General features: G+C 47.0%; 1 protein-coding gene across 1 annotated transcript; it reads left to right on the top strand.

The window, feature by feature from the left end:
* The first annotated feature begins 10735 nt into the window (after nucleotides 1-10735).
* On the top strand, nucleotides 10736-13169 carry LOC309441285 (transcription cofactor HES-6-like). Its single transcript, XM_082055919.1, is given in 5 exon segments — nucleotides 10736-10873; nucleotides 10946-11032; nucleotides 11107-11209; nucleotides 11212-11253; nucleotides 11256-13169. Coding segments are annotated over 5 exon segments (759 nt in total). The 5' UTR covers nucleotides 10736-10792; the 3' UTR covers nucleotides 11702-13169.
* Nucleotides 13170-21590: the final 8421 nt, after the last annotated feature.

Genomic DNA, 21590 nt, shown 5'->3' with positions numbered 1-21590 from the left:
AAGTGTGGAAGGACACTTTCTCCTGGAGGCACACAGTATATCACAAAAAAATATTAAAGATAGCTCCATGACACCCCTCCTCACTTCCACTGGTTACTGGCACTGCACAACTGCTAAAGAGGCAGCTTGTTACTGCTCCAGGGTCTCCTATGCACAGAGTTGCACACACGCAACAAGAGGCTTTCTGCTGCCACAGCAAACTTTGCCTTGTTTCTATTGCAAAACTAGGAGTGGGCTCAAACAAAGCTCCAGCTACCTTGGGCTGCCAGAGCAGCTCCCTCCCCTCACATCCAGCTCCTGGTCAGGGGGCAACAGTGACTAGTTTCCACATCTACCTGGCTCCCCAAAATGATTCTCTTCATATTGAGATCATATTATCCTAGTGAGCTGGAGCAGATAGCTTCCATCCAGACCTGGGTTACAAAAACCACCAGATATTTAGATCCAGAAGTTCTCCTTGAGAACTCTGACAGCATGCTGACAGTCTTACCAGCATGAACAGAGTCACCAACATGCTAGTTGGAAGGGACCTGTGGAGGTCTGTAGTTCAAATCTCCTTGAAGCAGGGCCATCGCCAACAGCATATTGGGTTGACTGCAGCTTTGTCTGAGCCTCAAAAACCACCCAGGAGAGAGATCCCCTGACCTCTCTGGGCAACATGTCCCAGTGCTGCACCACCCCTGTGGGAGAGAGGGTTTCCCAGTATCTGATCTGAACCTTCCAACCTGCAATGTGTGGCCACTGCTCCTTGGTTTTCTATCTGCCACTGTTAGAAGAGTCTGACTCCATCCATCAGCTCGACTGCTCTTCCAGTAGCTATGGAATGTTGCTAGATTCCCCTCAGCCTCCTCTTGAGCAGACTAAATGAGTCAGGACCTCACCCAGGTCCTGACCAGGTTGGTGGTTCCCTACTAGACCTCCTCCATGTTCTCACAACCCTTCTCACCCTGGGGTCCCAGAACTGGACGCTATTGTACTTGCTGTTGGCACAAATCCAGAGTCCCATCCATAATCTAGCAGTCAGCATTGCTAGAGCTCAGAAGCAGCCTGATGCTGGATAGTCTTACACAGGTGATTCCTATCCAGCAGGACCATGGAAGATGGGTTGCAGTGAAATACTGGGCAGCCTAGGATGAAACAAGAACTTTTAATATTTTTAGTAGAGAGAAACATGATCATTGAGCATTACTCCATCATATAGCAATGAGCTGCTCAAATGCAAAGCGCATGGGTGCAGGACATCAGCCCTACTCACTGTGCTGTACACAGACAGCAATCTGCTCCAAGTACCAACCTGTGTTTCTCCTGCCCTCCCCAGGCACCTCCTGCACACCATGATGGGGTTCCCGTTGAGTTGGGGAGCCACAGGTAGGCGGTCAGTTTGGAAAAGGAGCAAGAAACTCTAATTTAAACCAGAAGCTTTCAAGATCATTTCCTCCTTCTAATGAACTCTGTGCAAATAACTTTATTGATACAACAAAGAGACGGACGTCACTGGAGTAAACCAGCCAAGTGCCCTCCCCGCTCTGGCCTGAACGCAAACATCATAAAGCTCTTTCTTGGAAAACACAGCACAAAATTAATAAAAGCAGGCCTTGGAGTTGGGACTTGAGCCCACAGTTCCCCTCTCTCAGCCGAATGCCCACATTCCCCTTTCCTCCTTGCTTTCAGAGTCCGGAGAGGTGGGTTTGCCTGGCCTCAAAGGCAAATTGAAAGCAAGTCTCCTGCTTGATAAAGGACCACACTCACCAAAGTGACTACGAAGCAAAGGCAGTTCCCATCCTGAGGGACACAGTGCTGTTAGTGAGCACTGTAGGTGCCCACCCTTATGAGATGGATCTGGATTCCGAATGGATGGACATTTCTCTGAAGCCTTCAATCATCTCCAGGTGCGGGAGGGTTTCAGATACAACCAATACAAAGTCTCTGACTGCCAATTTCCACACAGCTTCTTGCTAAGCACATGGAGTTCTTAGATCTCCCTTTCAAGAAACTCTCAGACACTGTGTTTAGATGGTAGATGCTTAAATTCCTTCTTGGAGCTCAAGTCTTCCCAACACTTTTCTACTACATAAATCCATAGGAAATAAATGAACACATAAAAACCAAAACAGTTATTATAATAAAGGAACTTTCCCTAGAAGAGAAAATCCTAGAAAACAGGAAGGGTTTTTGGAGATGACTGTGTCAGCACTGCTGTGGGGAGACTCTGAAGGAAACCACACGCTCTGGCACTCGCAGTACCTGCTAAACACAACCCACCTGACAGCCAACAGGAACTTGTGGCAGCTTCTTCTGGCAGCCATTTGGTTACATTTATTTCTAGAAGAGTCCTACTGAAAAACATCACATGCTTTTGGCAGAATACCTAAGGAACAAACTGACTGAGGAAAAGTAGAGTAAGAGCACGACTAGAACCTCCACACATCCGCCTGACTCAGCTCCAGAGGGTGTCAAGTTGTCCAGGAGAGATAGGAGGAAGAAACATGAAAAAGAAGGAGTTTAGGATGCCAAAACACATGCCATGCCCAGAACAGAGGCAGTAACCACAGCACCAGATGGAAACACCTTGAACAGCCATCTGCCACTACTACATGTCACCCCCTGCCCTCCTGGGCTCATTGCTCTTCACCAGAGGCAGGGCTGGCAGGTGGCATGGCAAGCACACATCCCGCTCAAACAGCAGGGCCCTCATCTTGTGGTTGCTGGTGCCCTTGCTCTGCAGCAGCCTCGCACTCCAACCACCGTGCTGCAGGTCCCTGCCATGCCCAGGGCTGATCGAGTTCTCCGTCCCTGTGGAGGTGAGGCCAAGGATTTTCCCAGGGAGCTGCAGGAGGCAGCTCAGCCCCACCTGCCCCAGCTGGGCTGTTTGAATTTCAAGCACTGACAGGCAGGGACTTGCAGTTTTGCCCATGCTTTCCATAATGAAAGTCCCCAGAGAATGTGTTTACATTGACATCTAGGGTCAAGCCTGAGGGTTGACTCCACCCAGCCTAAGCCTGCCTCAGAGCCTTCACCAAAGCCATCTGCTCTGTCCTTCCTGATTCTCCAATGAGCTCTTCAAGGAATCAGCCTTGTTTCTCCTTCTGGGCTTGTCTCTAATTATGGGTGCTGGAGATGGGAAGTGGGCTCTGCTCAAGACTGGGCAACTGTGGGTTTGGTGTTGGCCAACTGCTGGAGCTTACGTCTTGCAGGTGAGTGGTTTGATACCAGGCTCACAGCACAGAGGTGCAGGACTGACAAGTTGATTTCTTCTCAGATCCTGAAGTCTAGCGAAGCTGTGCCAAAAAGCCTCAAGGACCAAAGCTAAGGGAGGTGTCAGAGTAGATGGTCAGCAGAGCAGGAGCTGGAGGTTTCTCTAAAGCCAAGGTTTAGTGATTCCCCTGCTATGCCCTGAAACCACATCTCTGACAAAGTCTGTGCTATATACCTCTATAAGCCAAGGGCATTTTATACACTACCTGGAGCAAGGGCCACCTTTTGCACCTTCGCCAGCACATGACTCTTGTGACTTGAATGTGCATAAGAAGTCACCAGCTGCAACCCCAGAACTCTTGCTCCCCAGCATCTTGCTCTTTGAATTCCTTGTTACTCACCAAACACTTGATCAGGGACAAGTATCTCATCAATTGCCTGTTCTCCCACCTTTTATTGCCCTACTTTTATCCACGGATGATTTAGACAGTACAGTTGTCAAATGAGCTTGCTGTGATCCAGACAGCTCAGGAGCTCCGGGGACAAGTCACCCCTGCTCCCGTGCATCCCCGGCAGACCACATACCCCACCTCTGAGAGGGGTGGGAGCAAAGAAACCAATAAGAGTGACTGAGACAGCGTCCCAAAGATGCCTGCATTTTCAGTTTGTACATTGATTTTCAGAGCTGCCCTCTAATTACAGTTTTAGGCTGTATATCATTGGGATTTTTGTTTGACACAGCAACATGCACTAACTTCTTGTGGATCTAGTCCTGCCACTTTGTTCACAAGCCCCTGTTTGTGCCTGTGTGCATACTTGGCTTTTGCTTTGTCAATTAATTGCAAGGACACAGAAGCTATGACTGTACTAAGAATTTTTTACTGGAGTTTGGAGAACTTCAAGTAATACCCAGAAGCCAATAAAATGGCTTCCCCCCAAACTAGCATTTCAGAGTCCAATTAAACTGGGCCCTGAATTCATCAAGTAAATGAACCCCTTTCTAACATGCTCCATAAAACATGGCAGGCTGCAGAGGACAGTGCTGCAATTTCTCCAGAGCTTAAGAAAACAAATCAATCCCCAAAACAGAATGGAGCATTTTTAACTCTCCAGAAAAAATAATATCATATGAACTAGCATTATTTTTCCTCTTTTAAGTCTGCATAGCATAAATATAAGCCTGCGTGTTCCTGGCTTCCTGTGATTCCATCACTCTTCCCTGAGCCGTTTTGCTTATGTGATTTGTTTCTAGTCACATGAGCTGCCTACGATGCTCTGTTGACACAACCATAAGCACAGGAACAGCAATCATTTTCCACTGATTTCAGAGACACAGCACCTTCACTTCGACCCTCCAAAGGTCCCTTCCATCACTACCACACGGCTGCTGAGAGGTGAGTGGAAGTATTGAGCAGCTCCACATGATCAGAATCACGCAGAGAACAGCAGGAAGACTTTGCATTCTCCTGCAAATACCTACGTCGCACCAGAAAAAAAAAAAAAAAAAAAAAAAAGAAGAAAAATGACTGTCCAAACAGAGGAGTTAAGTTCTCCTCTGCATGTTGCAATCCTACATCACATTCATGATCCTTGGGAACCCATTGAGCCTTTGGGAACGGGAGAGCCAGGTAGGTAACACTCACTGGCCCTGTCAATGTTTCTTAAGGTTTTTGTTGCCACCCTGTTTCTGACACCCACAAGTAGCCCAAACATTTACTGGGACTGACTTGCCAGCTCCCTGTTGGTCTCCCAGTTGAACTAGAGGCAGTGGGTTTCCAGCCAGCAGCAGCCCCTTGCCCTGTAGCTGAGGAGGTTCAGCTGTGCATTGCCTGGAGCAGAAAGCTGTGAAGAAACATCTCCTAGAGGTTATGTTTCTCTGAGCTGAAGTTTCAGAGCTGTTTCTCAGACCAAGTATTCAAAACCATTATGGTCCTCTTAAAGTTGGCTTGGCTTCTCCAGAGACAAGGGCAGACATATAATGCGGAGGAAGGAATGACAGCACTCATCACCTCTTTCAAATACGCTTGCTAATCTCCCTTCACGCTACCTCACATTGGTGCCTTCCAGCACTGCTTTAAATGATGGCTCCTCACCAAAACAGATGTAAGAAGCTTCTCCAGTGGACTAAGGGACTCAACCACCAACATAAATCAGCTGAGCAGTATGCCAAGTGAATGAGCTGGGTAGGACAGCAAGGCTGAAATCCGCTCTAAACTTGAGTAGTTACAAGACATCCTCCTCCGTAGGACACAATAGAGCAGGAACTCAGAAGGGTCCTTTTTTGTACTATTATAAAGAATCTGGGCTATAAAGTATCATCTCCTTTGACAAATGACCAGCCCAGAGTAGGAGCATGGCATGGATAAGACAAGATCTACAAATATCCATTATTCTGGTCATGTCCCAGGTTGTCCACAGATACCTCCAGAAAACACATCTGTGCAGTCTGAGGAATCTCTTGCAATAGGGTCAAACTCAGTGTTTATACACAACATGAGCTACCAAAATGGGGGCCAGGACTCTGAAGTAACAGGGATTGGTCTCTGCCTGCAAAATACTTCTTATTTTGATTTAGAAAAGATGAGTGTTTACCAAAACTGACCACAAAATATGTCATTGCTAAAAAGGCTCTCACAAACACCCCCCGAGAGCACAGGGTTTTTCCCCCACCTACAGATACGTAACTTGCAATGTGAATGCGAACCCATGAGAGGCTATGAAAGCAGGCATTTTCTAAAGCATTTCACAAAACACACAGGAGCAAAGTGCAGAGCCTGATTATGTACATGTTAATCTGATAAAAATAAAACCTGTGTCCTGTCAACAAACTTGGAGTGTCATTGCCAGAGGTACAGACGGGGAGTTACCCCGGCCACGCACTGCATGTCAGAAGAAATATGCTCTGAAGGGCACGCACTTAAAAAAGCTTTCAGCCTTAGCCAGGATTGTGTTCAAGGGATTCAGCAGCCTCTCTGAAGAAAATGTACTGTAATGAGAATGCCTGTAAGTCATTTAGGAACTAGTAAAACTATCTTGCTGAGGAGGACCAGTGACATATGCATCACTGCTACAAAGACAGGATAAAGCCTATGATGAAGTCAGCCCCATAACGAGGATAACTTTCAAATACCAAAAACATTAGAGAAATCAAATTCAAGAGGCTTCCCTGGAAACATCACAAAACTGCTCCCTGGAACACTACAGGCAGATTATCTTTTCTATAATCCCACTGTAAAAACGTCTGTCCTTGCTTCAGATAGTTATTCTTCCCTCCCTGAAATAACTTCCACAAACACAATGTGACCAAGCAACAGTCTCTCTAACCTTACAAGACACAGGACCCTGCCCCAGTCACTAACAGCGGACCACAGACTAAATGGTACGAGACGAAGCAGTTTGCAATTATGTGTGAGTGTAGACATATCCCTACTGGAGCCCAACATGCTGAGAGGAAAGAAGGACAAGGTAATACAAGTGGTACACAGGGTTTTGCTGGGGGAAGCCCCACAGTGCACAGCACTCTACCCGTGGGGAGAGGCTCTGCTGTCCTCGCCACTCACTCAGCACAGCCCCCACCATGTGTTGCACTTGAATATCACCTCAAGTACCTTTGAAACAGCAGAAAGCGGGGCCCATCCTCTAGCTCAAAGCAGAACTCGAGCCTTCACAGGCAGCAAACGCAGTCTTGGGGCTCTTCTGTGAATGGACATAAGACCCTTTTGAATGCTGCTCATTAGCGTTGTGGCTGGCAGGAGCTGTTCTCCTGTGGCCCAGCTGATGAACACGAGCATAGCTGCCAAGCCTGCTGATAAATAAAACAGGATAGGAAAAGCCTTATGGTTTTTGAAAGGGGCAACAGAAACTCAGTGCTCAAGGCAGCATACACAATTTGCAGTAACAAACAGATTCATGTCCAAAAGCATCTCAGAGGTGATATTCAACCTGATTTTCCTTTTAAACTTTTGCTTTTGACAGCAGAGATATCAATAGCACTAAAGGCTACTAGGATCAAACTGGTGGGGAATGCTGCAAACTTCTCTAAGCAGCCTTCCTCATTCACTTCATTTATCACTACAGCCCTCGGCTCTTCCAGCTCCAGGCACGTTCCCCTCTACCTTGGTTCTGTGAGCGGGACTAATTTTCACCAGAGACAAGGCAGGAGACTAATTACAGTACACAACACACTTGTGAAGGGACCTCAGGGAGAGAAGGAGGGGGAAAATAGGTCTTTGCTTGCTCTGCCACCTAAACAGTTTGTATTTGTTAGTGTAGAAATAAGCATGATGACAGCAAACTAAAGCGTAAGGAGCAAGTCACCCGTTAACTGAACATCCGCCACAGTTCACACCCACCACCATTTATACGCACCATTAATATTTATAAGGATGACGCGTCTCTTTGACAGGAACTTGTGTCTCCAATGACAACAGATGTTGTACCATTTATGAAAGAAACTACTCAAGCATTTGCAATGGACCTTGTGCATGCTCATCATGTCTTTATCCCGTGCTCTGATTCTATTATCCACGGAGAGCCTGTGTGACCTACTGACTCAAGCCCAAAACCACAGACAGCAGCGCACTTTGCCTGTAGAGTCCTTAAAACTTTTCAGAGTTGCATTACTTCTCTGGGAGCTGGAGACCTTTCAAATGCACCTGATAGCTCAAACAGAAGTGTGCAAGGCATTATGTGGCAGACTCCCCCATCTCATGAGGATTTGTCACTTACCTGAGCCACCAACACACATGGCAAGTAGCTGAGGCTGCAGGATTGTCTCCCACAGATGTCTGTGCCACTGTCGCCGCAGCTGCATTAGTGATCATGCATGATCCAAAAAGAATTAAAACCTGTTATTATATGCTGCATTATACTGCTCTACTCATGGACTTGCAGGAAAACACCTGCAGGAAGACACTGATCCCCTTATCTCTGCTAAAACCATGCTGCTCCTCGGCTAAACTGTAGTACATATCACGTGTGGGAGCACCAGCCTCAGCAGGACAAAGCTCCCTGCTCTGGCAAAGTTTAAATGCCCACCCTCCATGCAGGAGAAAGCAGCACCCACCCACCTCCCTGTCAGCCGACACCTGGAAAGAACGACACGGCTAAGCTGATGGGTTTACCAAAATCTCCTTCAGGAACCACCATGCATGGGCAAACACTGAGGTATGAAACAAGGTATGTAAGGAACATTTTCTTTTACTAGATTGCAGTTGACATGTCCATTAAAATGCATGAGGTTATCATGAATCGTTTCACCTGATGTGACGGAGCTTGTTTAAAGTGGCACAAAAATGTCACATTATCCCTGCAGGCTAGAGCAGATAGCCCGCAGTGGCTTCTTCCTCCAGAACGGCAGCTCTAGTAATGCTCCAGTATTTATGGCACATACATTTTTAACGTTCAGCACAAACAGCTCCAGCATTTGTCAACTCATTTGACCTGCAGCTTTTCAAAGAAAATACAAAAAGATATGCTGCAGAGCAAGAGGTAGCAATGTATAAAATATTAATACCTTGCCATCAGTGCCCTCCAAGTCAGAACAGAAACTGTTCCAGCCATGGCTGACTCTCTCTCAACATTCTTGGCCAAGCTTTGCTAGTCCACTGCTGGTGTCTCCTCTTCTTGTGTGTCCTGAAGTCCTCACCCTGTGCCTGCGGCTCCTCACTGCTCCAAATCATGCAGACATTAAGCTTGTGAGACATTGCTGCTGTTCAGCAGCCATCAGCGTCTCATCACCTGAGTCCTGATTCACCTGAACCACAGCTGAACGGAATTCGGGAGCTCCTTCACATTTTCCTAGATGAATGAGCCAGTTTCCATATTGCCAGCGCCAGGTACATCCCACTCTTGTACCACTTGGTGCGACAAAATGTGCCACCTATAGAGCAAACTCTTTGCCAAAATCCAAGCATCATTGCTTTAAAATACAAGGAAGAAACATAACGGAAGCGCCTTTGTGAAATTAAAATTTCCAACCCATTGCAGTACAAAAAAGAGTGGTCTGATCTTGGGTCTCCAGGATGTCCCATGTGCCAGCTTTTTCTCTGATTTGCTCCCCTGCAACGACTGTGGGAAGACCATGCAGAACATCTCTATCCCAGTTTGGTCTTTTATCAGACACAGATTAGCATACTGTGGCTACGGTGCTTTGAGGATGAAAAGCTGCATTAAGTAATAGTGGGACTAAGAGCTACTCCGGCCCTTCTCAGTGCACATACCATTACCTGCTGGACCATGTGGAATGATTAGACACCAACTTACTCACAGGAATCAATGAAAAGTAGTAGAGCAGGGGGTCCTGGGGCTCTGCACAGCTGTGGGCACACCAGCTCACGTGGGCTGTCTCAGCAAGGAAAACCTCAGTACCACCAAAACCGGAGGGTCTTCCCTATGGTTCTTAATGGCAAAACAAACAGGGGTATAACAGAGCAGGAGGGGAGCTATGCTGGATATGAGCAGGGAGGCAAGTGTGTGTCTCCATGCCGGCGATGCTGATTCAAGCAGGAGACGCGTCTCCTGTTTCCTCGGGCGGTAAAAATATGACATGCATTAGCGAGGAGAATAAAAGGAGGGAGACAAAGGAGCGGGAGCGAACACCTGTCGCTCTCCTCCAGGACAAGCCCTAATGCTTTTATTTGCCTCAGTCTGCTGGGGGAACTGCAGCTGCCAACTGTCATCAGCATCAAGTTACCCGCACAAAGCCGGCCTGCCCGGCTCTTTCAGCAAAGGGAGGCGGAGGGCTACAACGCACGCAGGGAGCACGGAGCATTCGGGGTGCAGCTCCACATGGCCTCCGGGGCTGGTGAGCAGCCCCCCAGGCTGGGGAAGGGCTGCATGGCACCATCTTGGCCAGCCGCTGGAGAATGGGCACGGTGCTAACACAGTACTGCTACACGGCCCGAAACAAGGGTGTCGTCCTGGGCAGGCACCCAAATCCTGTCCTGTCACTTTAAAAGCCAACTTTAAAAGCCTGCCCATGCGTTTTGATGGGGATAGCACAAACGCACAGTGCCCATGGGCAGCTGTGCAGGCTTGGACCCTGCTGTTTCCCTCTCAGGGGTGAATTTGTCTCTTTCATGCCCAGATTGCTGCTCGTGCCTGGCTGTCCCTGCCTGCAGCCATAACCACACATGCTGCCAGCAGCAAGGGGCAACGATGGCCTCCAGCATGCTCTCCAGCTGATAAATCGCTGCTTGCCTTTTCTAAAGCTTTGAACACATAGACCGGGGAGGGTTGCGCTTTTTGGGGGTGTTTATTTAGGAGGTGACTGATGCACGCCAGCGCTTTGAGGTCACAGCGGCAGCTGTTACCCTGCAGCACCCCGCGCCCTGCCGGCTGCTGCCCAGTCCGCGCCGGGGAGCGCAGGGCAGGTCTCGGCAGCGGCACCGCCGCACCGTCCATGCCGGCGGGGCCGGCGCACACCCCCCGCCCCGCCCCAGCGCAGACAAAGCGCTCGCCTCCCATTGGCCCGTTCGGCCAACGCTCGGGCGGCTGCCGTGCGGCACGGCCAATGGGCGCATTGACATGCAAATCAGAGGGGATAAGTAGGGCGGCGCGGGCCGGGAGAGGCGCTGCCGGGGGACGCGGACCCGCCATGGCGCCCGCCTTCCGGCTCGGCAAGGGCCGCCCGCCGCGGGGGGACGAGGGCTGCGCGGAGGCCCGCGCCGACAGGAGGGTGAGCGACAGGGGCGCCGCTGCGGGCGGGGCCGGGCGGGCGGCGGGGCTGACGGCGCCGTTGTCCCCGCAGACGAGGAAGCCGCTGGTGGAGAAGAAGCGCCGGGCGCGGATCAACGAGAGCCTGCAGGAGCTGCGGCTGCTGCTGGCCGACAGCGAGGTGAGGCGGCGGGGCGGGGACGGGCCGGGGCGGGGGCCCGGGGCCGTGCTGACGGCCGCGGCGCCCCGGGTCAGTTCCAGGCGAAGCTGGAGAACGCGGAGGTGCTGGAGCTGACGGTGCGGCGTGTGCAGGCCGTGCTGGAGCGCCGCTCCCTCGGTGAGTGCCGGCGGGGCGGCGGCGGGGCCCGGCCCGGCCCCCGCCTCACCCCGCTCCTCTCTCTGTCTCCGCGGCGCAGGGGGCGGGCGGCTGCACCGCGAAGCCAGCGAGCGCTTCGCCGCCGGCTACATCCAGTGCATGCACGAGGTGCACACCTTCGTCTCCAGCTGCCCCGGCATCGACGCCACCACGGCCGCCGAGCTGCTCAACCACCTGCTGGAGTCCATGCCCCTCAACGAGGGCGGCTTCCCGGACTTGATCGCGGACGTTTTGGCAGATCCCGCCCTCGGGCCCTGGCCCGGCGGGGAGGCGCTGGTCCCAGCAGCAGAGGCCTCCCTGGGCCTGGCTCTGCCCGCCTCGGCACCCTCGCCCTCTCCCAGCGAAGAGACCTGCTCCGACTCAGATGAGGTAGAGGCTGAGCCGGGCCAGACCTCCACTGACGGACTGGATGCTTCCCAGACGCACAGCCTGCCTTCACCCAGCTTACCCAAATCCATGTGGAGACCCTGGTAATAGAGGAGTGCACAGGAGGCAACGCAGACCTACCTAGTGCGGAGAGCGGCCGTCCTGCTGTCCCCTGCAGCCCTCCAAGAAGCGTGGGGACACCAGCCTGCGTGTGGCTGGCACTGCAGAACTGCATCAGTGGCACTCTGACACTGTCACACCCTGACAGGCTAATAGCGAAACGTGTTAACATTTCATCTGTGTGTATGTGTGTGTGTGTGGCATTTTGTAACTTTAGGGGTTGTTTTTATGAGAGGTTTGGGGGGTGGGGGGAGTTGGCTTTTAATAGCAAAGCTCTTTGATGGATACACAGCAGTTATTTTATAACCCTGTCTCTTTCTCTTGGCCCTTATGAGTGGTCCAAATATCACTACCTTTTTCTCATAAGAAAAAGCCCTGGTGCATTTTAAATCATGGCGGTTTACTCCATGATAAGCTCAAATAAGTCTGCATGCACAGTTTTAAGTGTTCTAGTGATAGCAAAGATCCCTGAAAGGGGTTGGTGTGGTTAGCATCTGTACTAGGTAGCAGTCTAGAGTCTCACCTTCAGTGAAGGAAAACTAGAAAGCTGTTGGAATTAGATGAACATTTAAAAGATAGTGGTGGCAGGGTGCCTTTTAGAAATGAGCGTCTTTATGCACATTTTGCTTTTAGCACATTGCAGTTTGTGACTTTATGTATATTAGGGTGTCAAGCTTTTTTTATCTTTTAATAAAAAATACTGAATTCACGATTGCATGTATTGTGGAGTGTGAAGCACTTCTAACCAGTAATACAGTTCCCTGTTAACTACTAACAAAATAATGTATATGTTATGGAAACAATGCTGGTAATTAGGCACTTAATTCTTGTACTAAGCATTGTTAGCCAAGTATTGGAATTCAAATGTTTCTTTTGTTTAGTACTAGAAGACACTTAAGTTATTGCAATGAGCAAGGCTGTTCTGGTGTTGGGTTGATCCTAGGCCACAGATTTCTGGGCTAGTTTATCTGGATGCCAGTCTCAAACCTCTACCTGATCTCCCATTTACATTGTTGCTCATGTATCTACAGTCCTGACTTCAGAAGTGCTTGCCAAATCATGTCCTGGGGCACAGTTTCACTGGGGGTTTTTCATTTTGGTTGTTTTGAGGTTTGTGGGGTTTTTTTTTTGTTCTTGAATGCTAAGTTGAATAGAGTGCAACAGATTTGGAAATTATTCCTTAAAATTAAATGTTTCTAAGGGCCTTCTACCTGAAGCTTGATGCTTCCCCTGTTCCTGGTTTTGGGAGATGCCAGGTTATTTATGCTAATACCTTTCAGAGAGCTTTCATTGTAAAGAGAAAAACAAAAAGGATTGTAAAGTTGCTGAATACATGGAAGTTCCCAAACATAGAGCAAGCAAGAAAGGAAGCAACCTAACTACCAAGGGACTAGACATGTAACTTTCTTTTTGTTAACAACCCTATGGAATAATAAAAATGGAAACTAACTGGTAAGACCTTTCCTTTGTAATTTTCTTTAATTTACCTGAGGTGGGTGTTCTTATTCAAAGATAGCCATCAGATTTGTTTGGTCTTCTCATCCCCTTTTGTGCTAAATTCCCTTTGAACTTGGGGGAGAAGGGCCAAAACCAGCTCAGCAGAGGGAGGTGAGAGCTTCTGTAGTGACCTTTCTGCTTTAGGGAGGGAGGTTAGCAGTTTGAAGTGTAAATGAAGGAGGGGCCTGAGTCACTTGCACTAGAAGTAACACCCCCCCACACAACATGACCTCTCAGACTCAGCCTGCACCGCTCTAGCCCCAGCACAAGGAAAGGTTCATTTTCATAAATCTACTTTCCCCAGGTATCACAACATTTGAAACTGTGCTCTCCTGCTTAACTAGCCCAGATTGCAATACTTCACTGTAATCACCAGGAGCAGTTCACACATTACACATTGCAGTATGTTACCATCTTAAGACAGAGCACCTTGCTTTTAACATCTTAGAAAACACCCCTCTCGAGGGAGGTAGAGCCCCAATCTGTTTCTTAACACTACAAGAGCAGTCACAGCCCAGCCTCTGGCTCACAACAGCACACACAGCAGCCTTGGGCTGCAGACACTTACCTGAGCTCCTGTCCTTGGGTATGTGACATCCAGGGCTGATCCTGGGCTGGTGCAGCCACTCTGACCCTTCTGCTGCTACTCCAGGAACACTGGGGGCAGCTCAGCTTGGCTTCATTTCCATGAGATGGAAGACCCCCCAGGTTAGGACTCCTCTGTAATGGTCCTGTGAAAGCAAGTGCAAATCCTGACACTTCAGTGACAGAAACACAGCCAAGAGTCAACATAGAAGTGACAGCTTTGGTTCAGCACTGGATTTAGGGGGGTTAGCAGCAGAGGCATCTCTGCTAAATAGCATCACAGATGTGCTGCTTAACTTTTCCTGTATTTGCTGTGGAGGATCAGAGCTGAAGCCGGCTGTACCATTTACCTGCGCACTTTCCCATGCCTGTGCATATCGCTGCCGGTGCAGCTGCAGTTTCCACACCTGGGCTACCCTCACAGGCTGGTGACCCACGCAGCTCCCTGCACATCTACCACCATCCCATCCCTGCCCCTGCAGAGGAACAGGCAGAGGGGCTGTGAGCTGGGGGCCAGGCTGCCCAGCCAGCTGTTCTCCCAGCGCTGGGGGGGTTAGGAAGAACCACAGCAGAGGGTGACAGACTTTTCCCTGGTGCGCTTCTCAGCCCTGTATTAGCTGAAAGAAGAAAGCCAGGTCAAAGCAGTCCTAATACAAGCTTTTTAAGTGTCAGTAGCATTTTAGAAATAAGGCTTCTTTTTTAAATCCACAAATTAGGTTCACAGAAAGTTTACATCCTCTGATTAGGTGTTGCTGGATTTCTCCATTTGCATTTCTGTACCTTACTGCAAAGGTGTCAAATCTGACACTTCCCTGACAAAGGCAGAAGAGGTGAGCATTTCAGGAGTGGAACTGGGGAGGGGGCAGTGGAGCAGGAAGGAAGGTTTCCAGCAGCTCTGATGAAAAAACAGTGAAGTCTTTTCAGGTTCTTTTTAGAAACTGCCTTTATTCTTTTCCGTTCCAAAGTAATACAAACAGACTATCTGATCTGACAGTGCACCGCCTCGTAAAAGGAGAGAGGAGTAGCACACTAACAGAGGGACTCTAGTTTGATATGCAATTGAAGAATAACAGAAAGAAGAGCTCATTTTCTCCTCTCTTTGCATGTCAGTCACTCACACCTGTTGCAGGGAAAAACTGCTTCTTGTTAGACCAGGTCAGCTGGGATGACTTACAGTTCAAACCTTCTCCTAACGTCTTGGCAGCACGCACCAGGTCTTTTGTCAGAGCCCTCCGGCCAGGATGCAAGATCAAGCCTTCTGATTCTCCAAGCTTACACCTTCCTTTGTCTCCCACTAGCAAGTATCCTGTAGCTCTCTGCACTTTTCCCCTCCAAATAAATAAGTGTTTTCATCTCTATTCCAATTAAAAATTAAAACAGAAGAATAGATATTCAGTCCAGCCCTCAGCAGCAGGGTTAGGGGATGCATGCAGACATATCACAAGGGAGATTTCTACTAAGCAGACAGTTCATTCCTTTCTGCAACACAGGGAGCTTACATTTCTTACCATCCTAGATGCTGTCATTAGCAGAATGTTAGCAAAACAAATCACAAATATAATCATTTATTTCTATGAAAAGTGTGCTGGGACAAATGTTGGTTAATCCTGGCATCCAGAGCTTTACCATGTTACAGTAAACTCCCCACAGATAACACCCCCAAGGGGCCATGCAGTCTTGACATCTCCAGCTGTTGGAGCCCAGTTTCAGGATTTCCCAATTTATGGCCCCATCTCCGAGCACAGCTATGTTCACACACACCAGCCTGCAGCCCGATCTACTCCTCTGTCCTGCAGAGACATTGGAGCAGACACATGGGTTTTACAAGTCTGGTGTTCAGGTTTCAGAACACGCCGGGACTTTTGCCCAAGCAGCAATTCCTTTTCTCTGCCGATAAAACCAACCAGGCTGAACCCACAGCTTGGGCCATGCTCACTTGGACCACAGAAACACACGAGACAGTATGGATGGGACCCAGGAGGAGAACATCATCTTGAGCAAGATCATGTAGAAATATATGGAAAACTCAAGGACCAAAACAATACACCAATCCATCTGGCTTCACCAGAAGCCTATCCTTCCTCTAAGACATGTTTTTATTTTCTTGCATGAGATGCCTGGCTCCAGGTTGCATTTATACTCTTTCTTGTAGAGTTCTCCTGAGCCCAGAGTTATCTAAATGGATAGTGCCACTAAACCATGTACATCAAGCCTCTCAGGTTTCTGCACAAGATGAGCTAAAGAAAAGGGGAAAAACTAGTCTCTTTCCTTCCATGGAATTTTTAGCTCCCTATACAACATTAGTACTTCCATTACTGTTTTCAGAAAGTACAATTCTCATTTCTGAAGAAGGTTCTCATTTGAAAAAGGTTAAAAAAAAAAATCAAAGCTTGTGCAGAAAACATTCAAAATACACCTTACAGCAAGAGGCTTTAAGCTTAATATAGTTAAACAACATAGTGATTGAGGATAATTTGATTAGTTATACTGCATATGTTATATTATACATATGTTACATTGCATACTTACCCGCGGAGGAAGTCATGGGTTCAAAAGGTCTTTTAATCCAATAAAGAAGAGCCTTTAATGCCAAGAGCTAGGTAGTGGCTCCAAGCTCTTTGAAATTAGCAGAAAAAAGATTGAAATTAGACACTAGAAGAAGCCATGAATTTCCTTTCTCTTAATGTCATCAGGTCATGCAAGACAAAATAGCCTTCCAGAAGCAAATACAAGTTGCTTTGGTTACAAACAGAAACTACTTTGTCAAACAACAACATACAAGCAATTATATTAGCAGATCCCTTCTGGCCTTAGATTCCTTAAGTATAAAATTACCTCAGTTTGTGGGTTTTTAGTTTTTACATTGATCTCAAGCTAAAATATAGGTTGAAAGCATAGTCAGTAGTTTTCTTTGCAACTGAGAAAGTGCAGACCTAGGGCATCAAATCTACATTTGCAGACAGCTTCAGGAATTGCCCAGATTCAGTTACCCTCAGCTGAACTCTGAAAAGTTCCTAGACCATTTACGTACAATGTAAAGCAGCCTAGTTTAAAATCACCAACAAAGAGGCATGCTTTAGATGTATCCTTAAAATGATGTGTCCAGTGAGAGGAAGGATAAATCACTGGGCATCACCCCATGCCTGCAAATCCACTCAGATATGTTTCAAAATGGGTTCCAGCTTCTAGTGGCCCCTGTGGAAGCCTCGCTGTGTTTTGGGTTTGGACCGTCCACAGCTGAGAGGCACACTGGCAAAACTTTTGATTTTCATGCTCCTTAAACTGAGTTCATCAAAATCAACCTGTGCTATACAAAGCCACTATAAAATCCTTTTACTGTCACCATGCAACAGCCTTTGCAATCTGCGTTCCACAGATTAAGAAGGAGGGAAAAAAAGCCCAGAAGATACATATCAACTCCATTATCAGCCCTGCTGAACTTTTCATCCAGCTCTGTGAGGTTGTTCACAGCACCCACAGGGAGGCCTGAATCACACGCAAGTTCCTAGCAAATTTGCTGCCTTCTTAGGGCCTGTAAATGCTATTTGTTGTTTATGACCAACCTTCATAAAACAACGGTGTCTTCGTTACTCACAGCTGACCCCCAACATGGGTCATATCTATCTACACATTGGCCACTTCAAAACAACATACACAGAATCCTTTGCCACTCAATGGACCCTCAGCAGTTGCTTGCAGAGTACCTGGAGCCAGAGATTACATTACACGCATCTGAGCCTGGTCTGGGTTCGTTCTGTCCTTCACAGGAACAGGTTAACCAGTCAGAAGACAAAAGTGTAATTGAATCCCCTCACCCAGGCAGAGGGAGCGCACAGCATCTTACCAAAATCTAGGATTATGAAGAAAATCTCTACTGAGTAGCTTCTACTCTCACAGCAGCTGGAAGCCTCCCCCTCATTAAACCCCTCCATCAAATCAGTAGTTTCTTAATATGCCAACACAGGTTCTCAGTGAAGCCCATGACAGCAACCCATGAGCAAGCATGGATGTGCTCCTGGGGAGCTTTGGTGTCTGTACATTGTACTCAGGACATCCTCTAGTTCCTGGGAAACTTTATATCAAATGGCACATAATTTGGAAAGCTCCTGAATGTGCTTGGGCTAAAAAAGTGGGTTATAAGACCCAAAGGGCACAATTACTCCCACATCATACCTTACATAAACACACAGAAGCAGCTGCCCAGAGCAGCACTGTCATGGGGAAAATGATGACAACCAAGCCATGCAAGAGGTCTATGCAACTGCTCCTCTGCTGTGGTGTGTTATCAGCAGCACTCGGCTGCTCAGGGGTGACCACACTGGCTGTCACAGAGCACAGCCGGTTCGGGTGACTCAGGAACAGCAGGACACGCTGCACTTTCAGTTGCTGCAGGAAGCAGGAAAAATGATTCACATCCTTTCAGCCAACGCTGAACCAGAGCTTTGCTGCAAGGCTAGAGAACTGCAGTGACAAAGGGAGTCACAATGCAAACACTTGGGATCCTGATGCTCTGTGCTTAGGAGTCTGTTCCCATTCCCATCCCTTTCCAGAAGCACTGCTCCTCTATCTGTGAAATAATAATCTACTTCCTGAATCCTTAAAAAAAAAACCCAAACGAACAAAAATAATTCCACATCACACAAAACCCAAAGCAGCAACACACAGCCTCTTACCTCCCAGCTTGTTGCTAGAAGGTCTATTGGTTGCATTTCCAGGGAGGACAAGTATAATTAATACCTGCTTGCTTTAATACCTTGGAATTTTTTTTTTTTCTTTTTAATTTTAAAAGAGGCAATTAGCATATTATTATACTGATGCACCAATTGTTGTAACAACAACCAATAGCCTTTTGCTCGTGTATACTTCTAGCAAGGCTTCACGAAGAAGGGAGAAGTATTACCTCAGGGTATTTTGAGGGGGGAAGAAGAGATAAAAAGAGAATTTCCCAACAAATTGTCTGTGTCTTTGATGGGTTTATACAGTTACACACCAATTTACAGCTGTTCTAATCAATCAATTTCTAGCACAGACTCAAGGAATGAAATATTACAAAAGAGCTGATGAAAAAGCTTTCCTACTTGCCAGAGAAAAAAGGGAAGGGGCCCACAGTGCAGAATTCTAATTTAGACTAACAGGGAGAACGAATCTCTAAGGCCACAGCATTTCTTCATCTCTCAAGACTGTCAAGCACTCCCTGAAATCAAGGCTCTTACTGCCAGTCTGCTGTTTGCTGTTTCCTAGGACACTCCTCCCTGCACCCCCTATTCATCAGTCTGGATTCAGCTCCGGAATTACCACGATGAAGAACTGGTCACACACCTCTCAAGGTAGCGTTTTTATTCCCTAACTGGCCAATTCAGCTGAGAAAAACCCCTCAAAAAAATTATGTTCTGAGGTTTCCTTTGACTGAAATATTATTAGACTCAGGAATTGTGTGAAATACTAAGGTTTTGCACAAATAGCAAGTGTTGAGGTATCTAGGGTGAATGACAGATGCATATGCTCTGTTTTCTTGCTTTATTTGATCACCTGAACACTTCAGAGATGACTTCTCCTTGGGCAGCCTTGCAATGAGTACTCTGACTCAGCCACATATATGCACGTAAAATTAAGACGTAAAGGACATAGGCCAGATGGGAAATGAAATAAACAAAGAGAATCTGTGTCATGTAAAGTAAGTAGATCAGGAAAGAAAAAAGTTACGCACATTCAGGTATTGTTTGGTTTGGCTGTGCGGTTTTTGTTCTTCCCCTTTTGAGCCTAAATAACACACTTTCAAGCATACTGACTGCCTGCCCGCTTTGGGAAAATGGATCCCCGCAGTGCTGGCAATACCAAGGGAATTCTCAAGCATTATCTTCCTCCTTGAATACATTAGATGCCATGTAAATTACTTTTATATCTTGTATACACAAACAGGTGGACTCTTTAGTCTGGTAATCCTTCTGCTAGGGACTTTTACAATACAGCATGTACAGACAGTCACTACATGGTCATTCAACACACTGAAACACCTGTGACAAACAGGTACTTGTCACAGGATGACAGCGATGGTTGGCCAAGTATGAACTAAGGGATTTAGCTGCAGATCCCTGTTCATTTCTCCACTTCTAGGAAAACCTATCGGTTTGTAGGGAATTCTCCAGCTAAGTGTGTTGCCTTCACCTTTCTTTCATTTCTTACTGATGAGAAACCAAAACAAAACTGTTGCTCACAGTACATTCCCCCTAGAAATGCAGCAGAATCCTACAACATAATGGGGAGGATTCAGCCTTCTGGCCCAAATTAGAAGACTTTGACATCTGGTCTTTTCCATTGTTGAATCACATCAGGGTTCAGCTTTGCTCCATTTCCTGTTAGAATCCCACTAATGGGCAGAGAAATCAGGACTCCTGGGAAACAGAGAGTGAGCCTACCTGGTACCACTGGTTTGTTTTCTGTAGCACTTGTAACTATGGCATCTGAGCAGCAAGAAATAAAAAACACACACCTTCAAAAGCGGAAGGGCTTCCACTTCCCCTGTCCTTCCCCTGAAACAAAAGAGTAATTTTTTTACATGTTTTGTACCTACTTGTTTTGGCTCTAGAGAACAATTAATATTAATAAACTGTTTAGACAAAGTCATTTTATACATTGCTCTGAATAAAGCCATAGATAGATTCCAGTGGCCCAATTACGTATTTGCTGTTTGGTTTTCAAAGACAGCAAATCTGAAGTGAATGGAAACATAATTTTGATTTGACTTAGTTTCTAAATGTATCCTTAGAGTTCAGATCTGCTCCGAGACTCTGGTGGTTCAGGAATGTAGCTTATCAGAGAACCCAGGTGAACATGGCCCTTCGTGGGTCTGGTTCTGCAGCTGGAGCTTCCTTTGCCTAAAGCTCTAAACATCAATTTTATCTCCTCCTCATTTTTTCCTTATTTTTGTCTAGACACTGGGCAATTCCAGCCTTGCCTGTTCTGACAATTTTCTCATTTGTTATGGTCACAGCTCATGGAGACACACAGATTTAAGTGCCTTCCTTTTGTGTCTCTATTTTAACAGCTCCTTATCACCATTCAGCTAAACTGTTTGTACAGCTCCAAGTATCCACAACTCATGAGACATTTGTCTTCATCTCTTTCTCAAATTCTCTCTGACAAGGAAACGCTACATCTCACTCAGAGAAAGATAAAATTGTCTTTTAGCTGTTGATAAAACTATTTTTAAAAGGGTAGCATTAGGCGATTTCAAAGAAAAAGCAGTGCCCTTTGGAACTGTGCTATTATCGTCTTCCTCCAATTCTTTCACGAAAGTCACAAACCAGAGCACAACAACCCAAATGTTTCCAGAGCAGCAAACTGTCACCTTCTATATATAGCCCAGGTGTCATGGTTCAACCCCAGTCTTATCTATCAGGCTTAGAGGTATGGCAACACACAATGTTTGGAAGGCTGTGGATACATTTAATTACAGCAATTTACTCACAGTGAGCTTTGGCAATCGCTTCAAGTCACTACTATGTGTGTTGATGGAGTCTGTGAAGTTTGGGGAAGACTGTTAGCATCCATACTCCTGGGAACTCTGCTGCAGAACAAATAATACAGATTTCTCTCCCACACACTCTCCTCTCAACTGAAAAACAGATTTTATAGCTAAAAGTCTTAAAAATCATCTTTGGAAATGCTTGAATAAGTTAGGCTGTATAAAACAACTAGGTGATAAATACCATCTCAATTTATCAACACTTCTTACAACACATTAGATCGATCGCACTGCTGCACTTCCTGGACCTAATTTCCTGCCGTCTCATTC

This window comes from Streptopelia decaocto, assembly GCF_964273445.1.
Source record: "Streptopelia decaocto genome assembly, chromosome: 6".
Lineage (NCBI taxonomy): Eukaryota > Metazoa > Chordata > Aves > Columbiformes > Columbidae > Streptopelia > Streptopelia decaocto.
The sequence above is the reverse complement of the archived record's forward strand: the minus strand, read 5'-3'. Positions and strand labels throughout refer to the sequence as shown.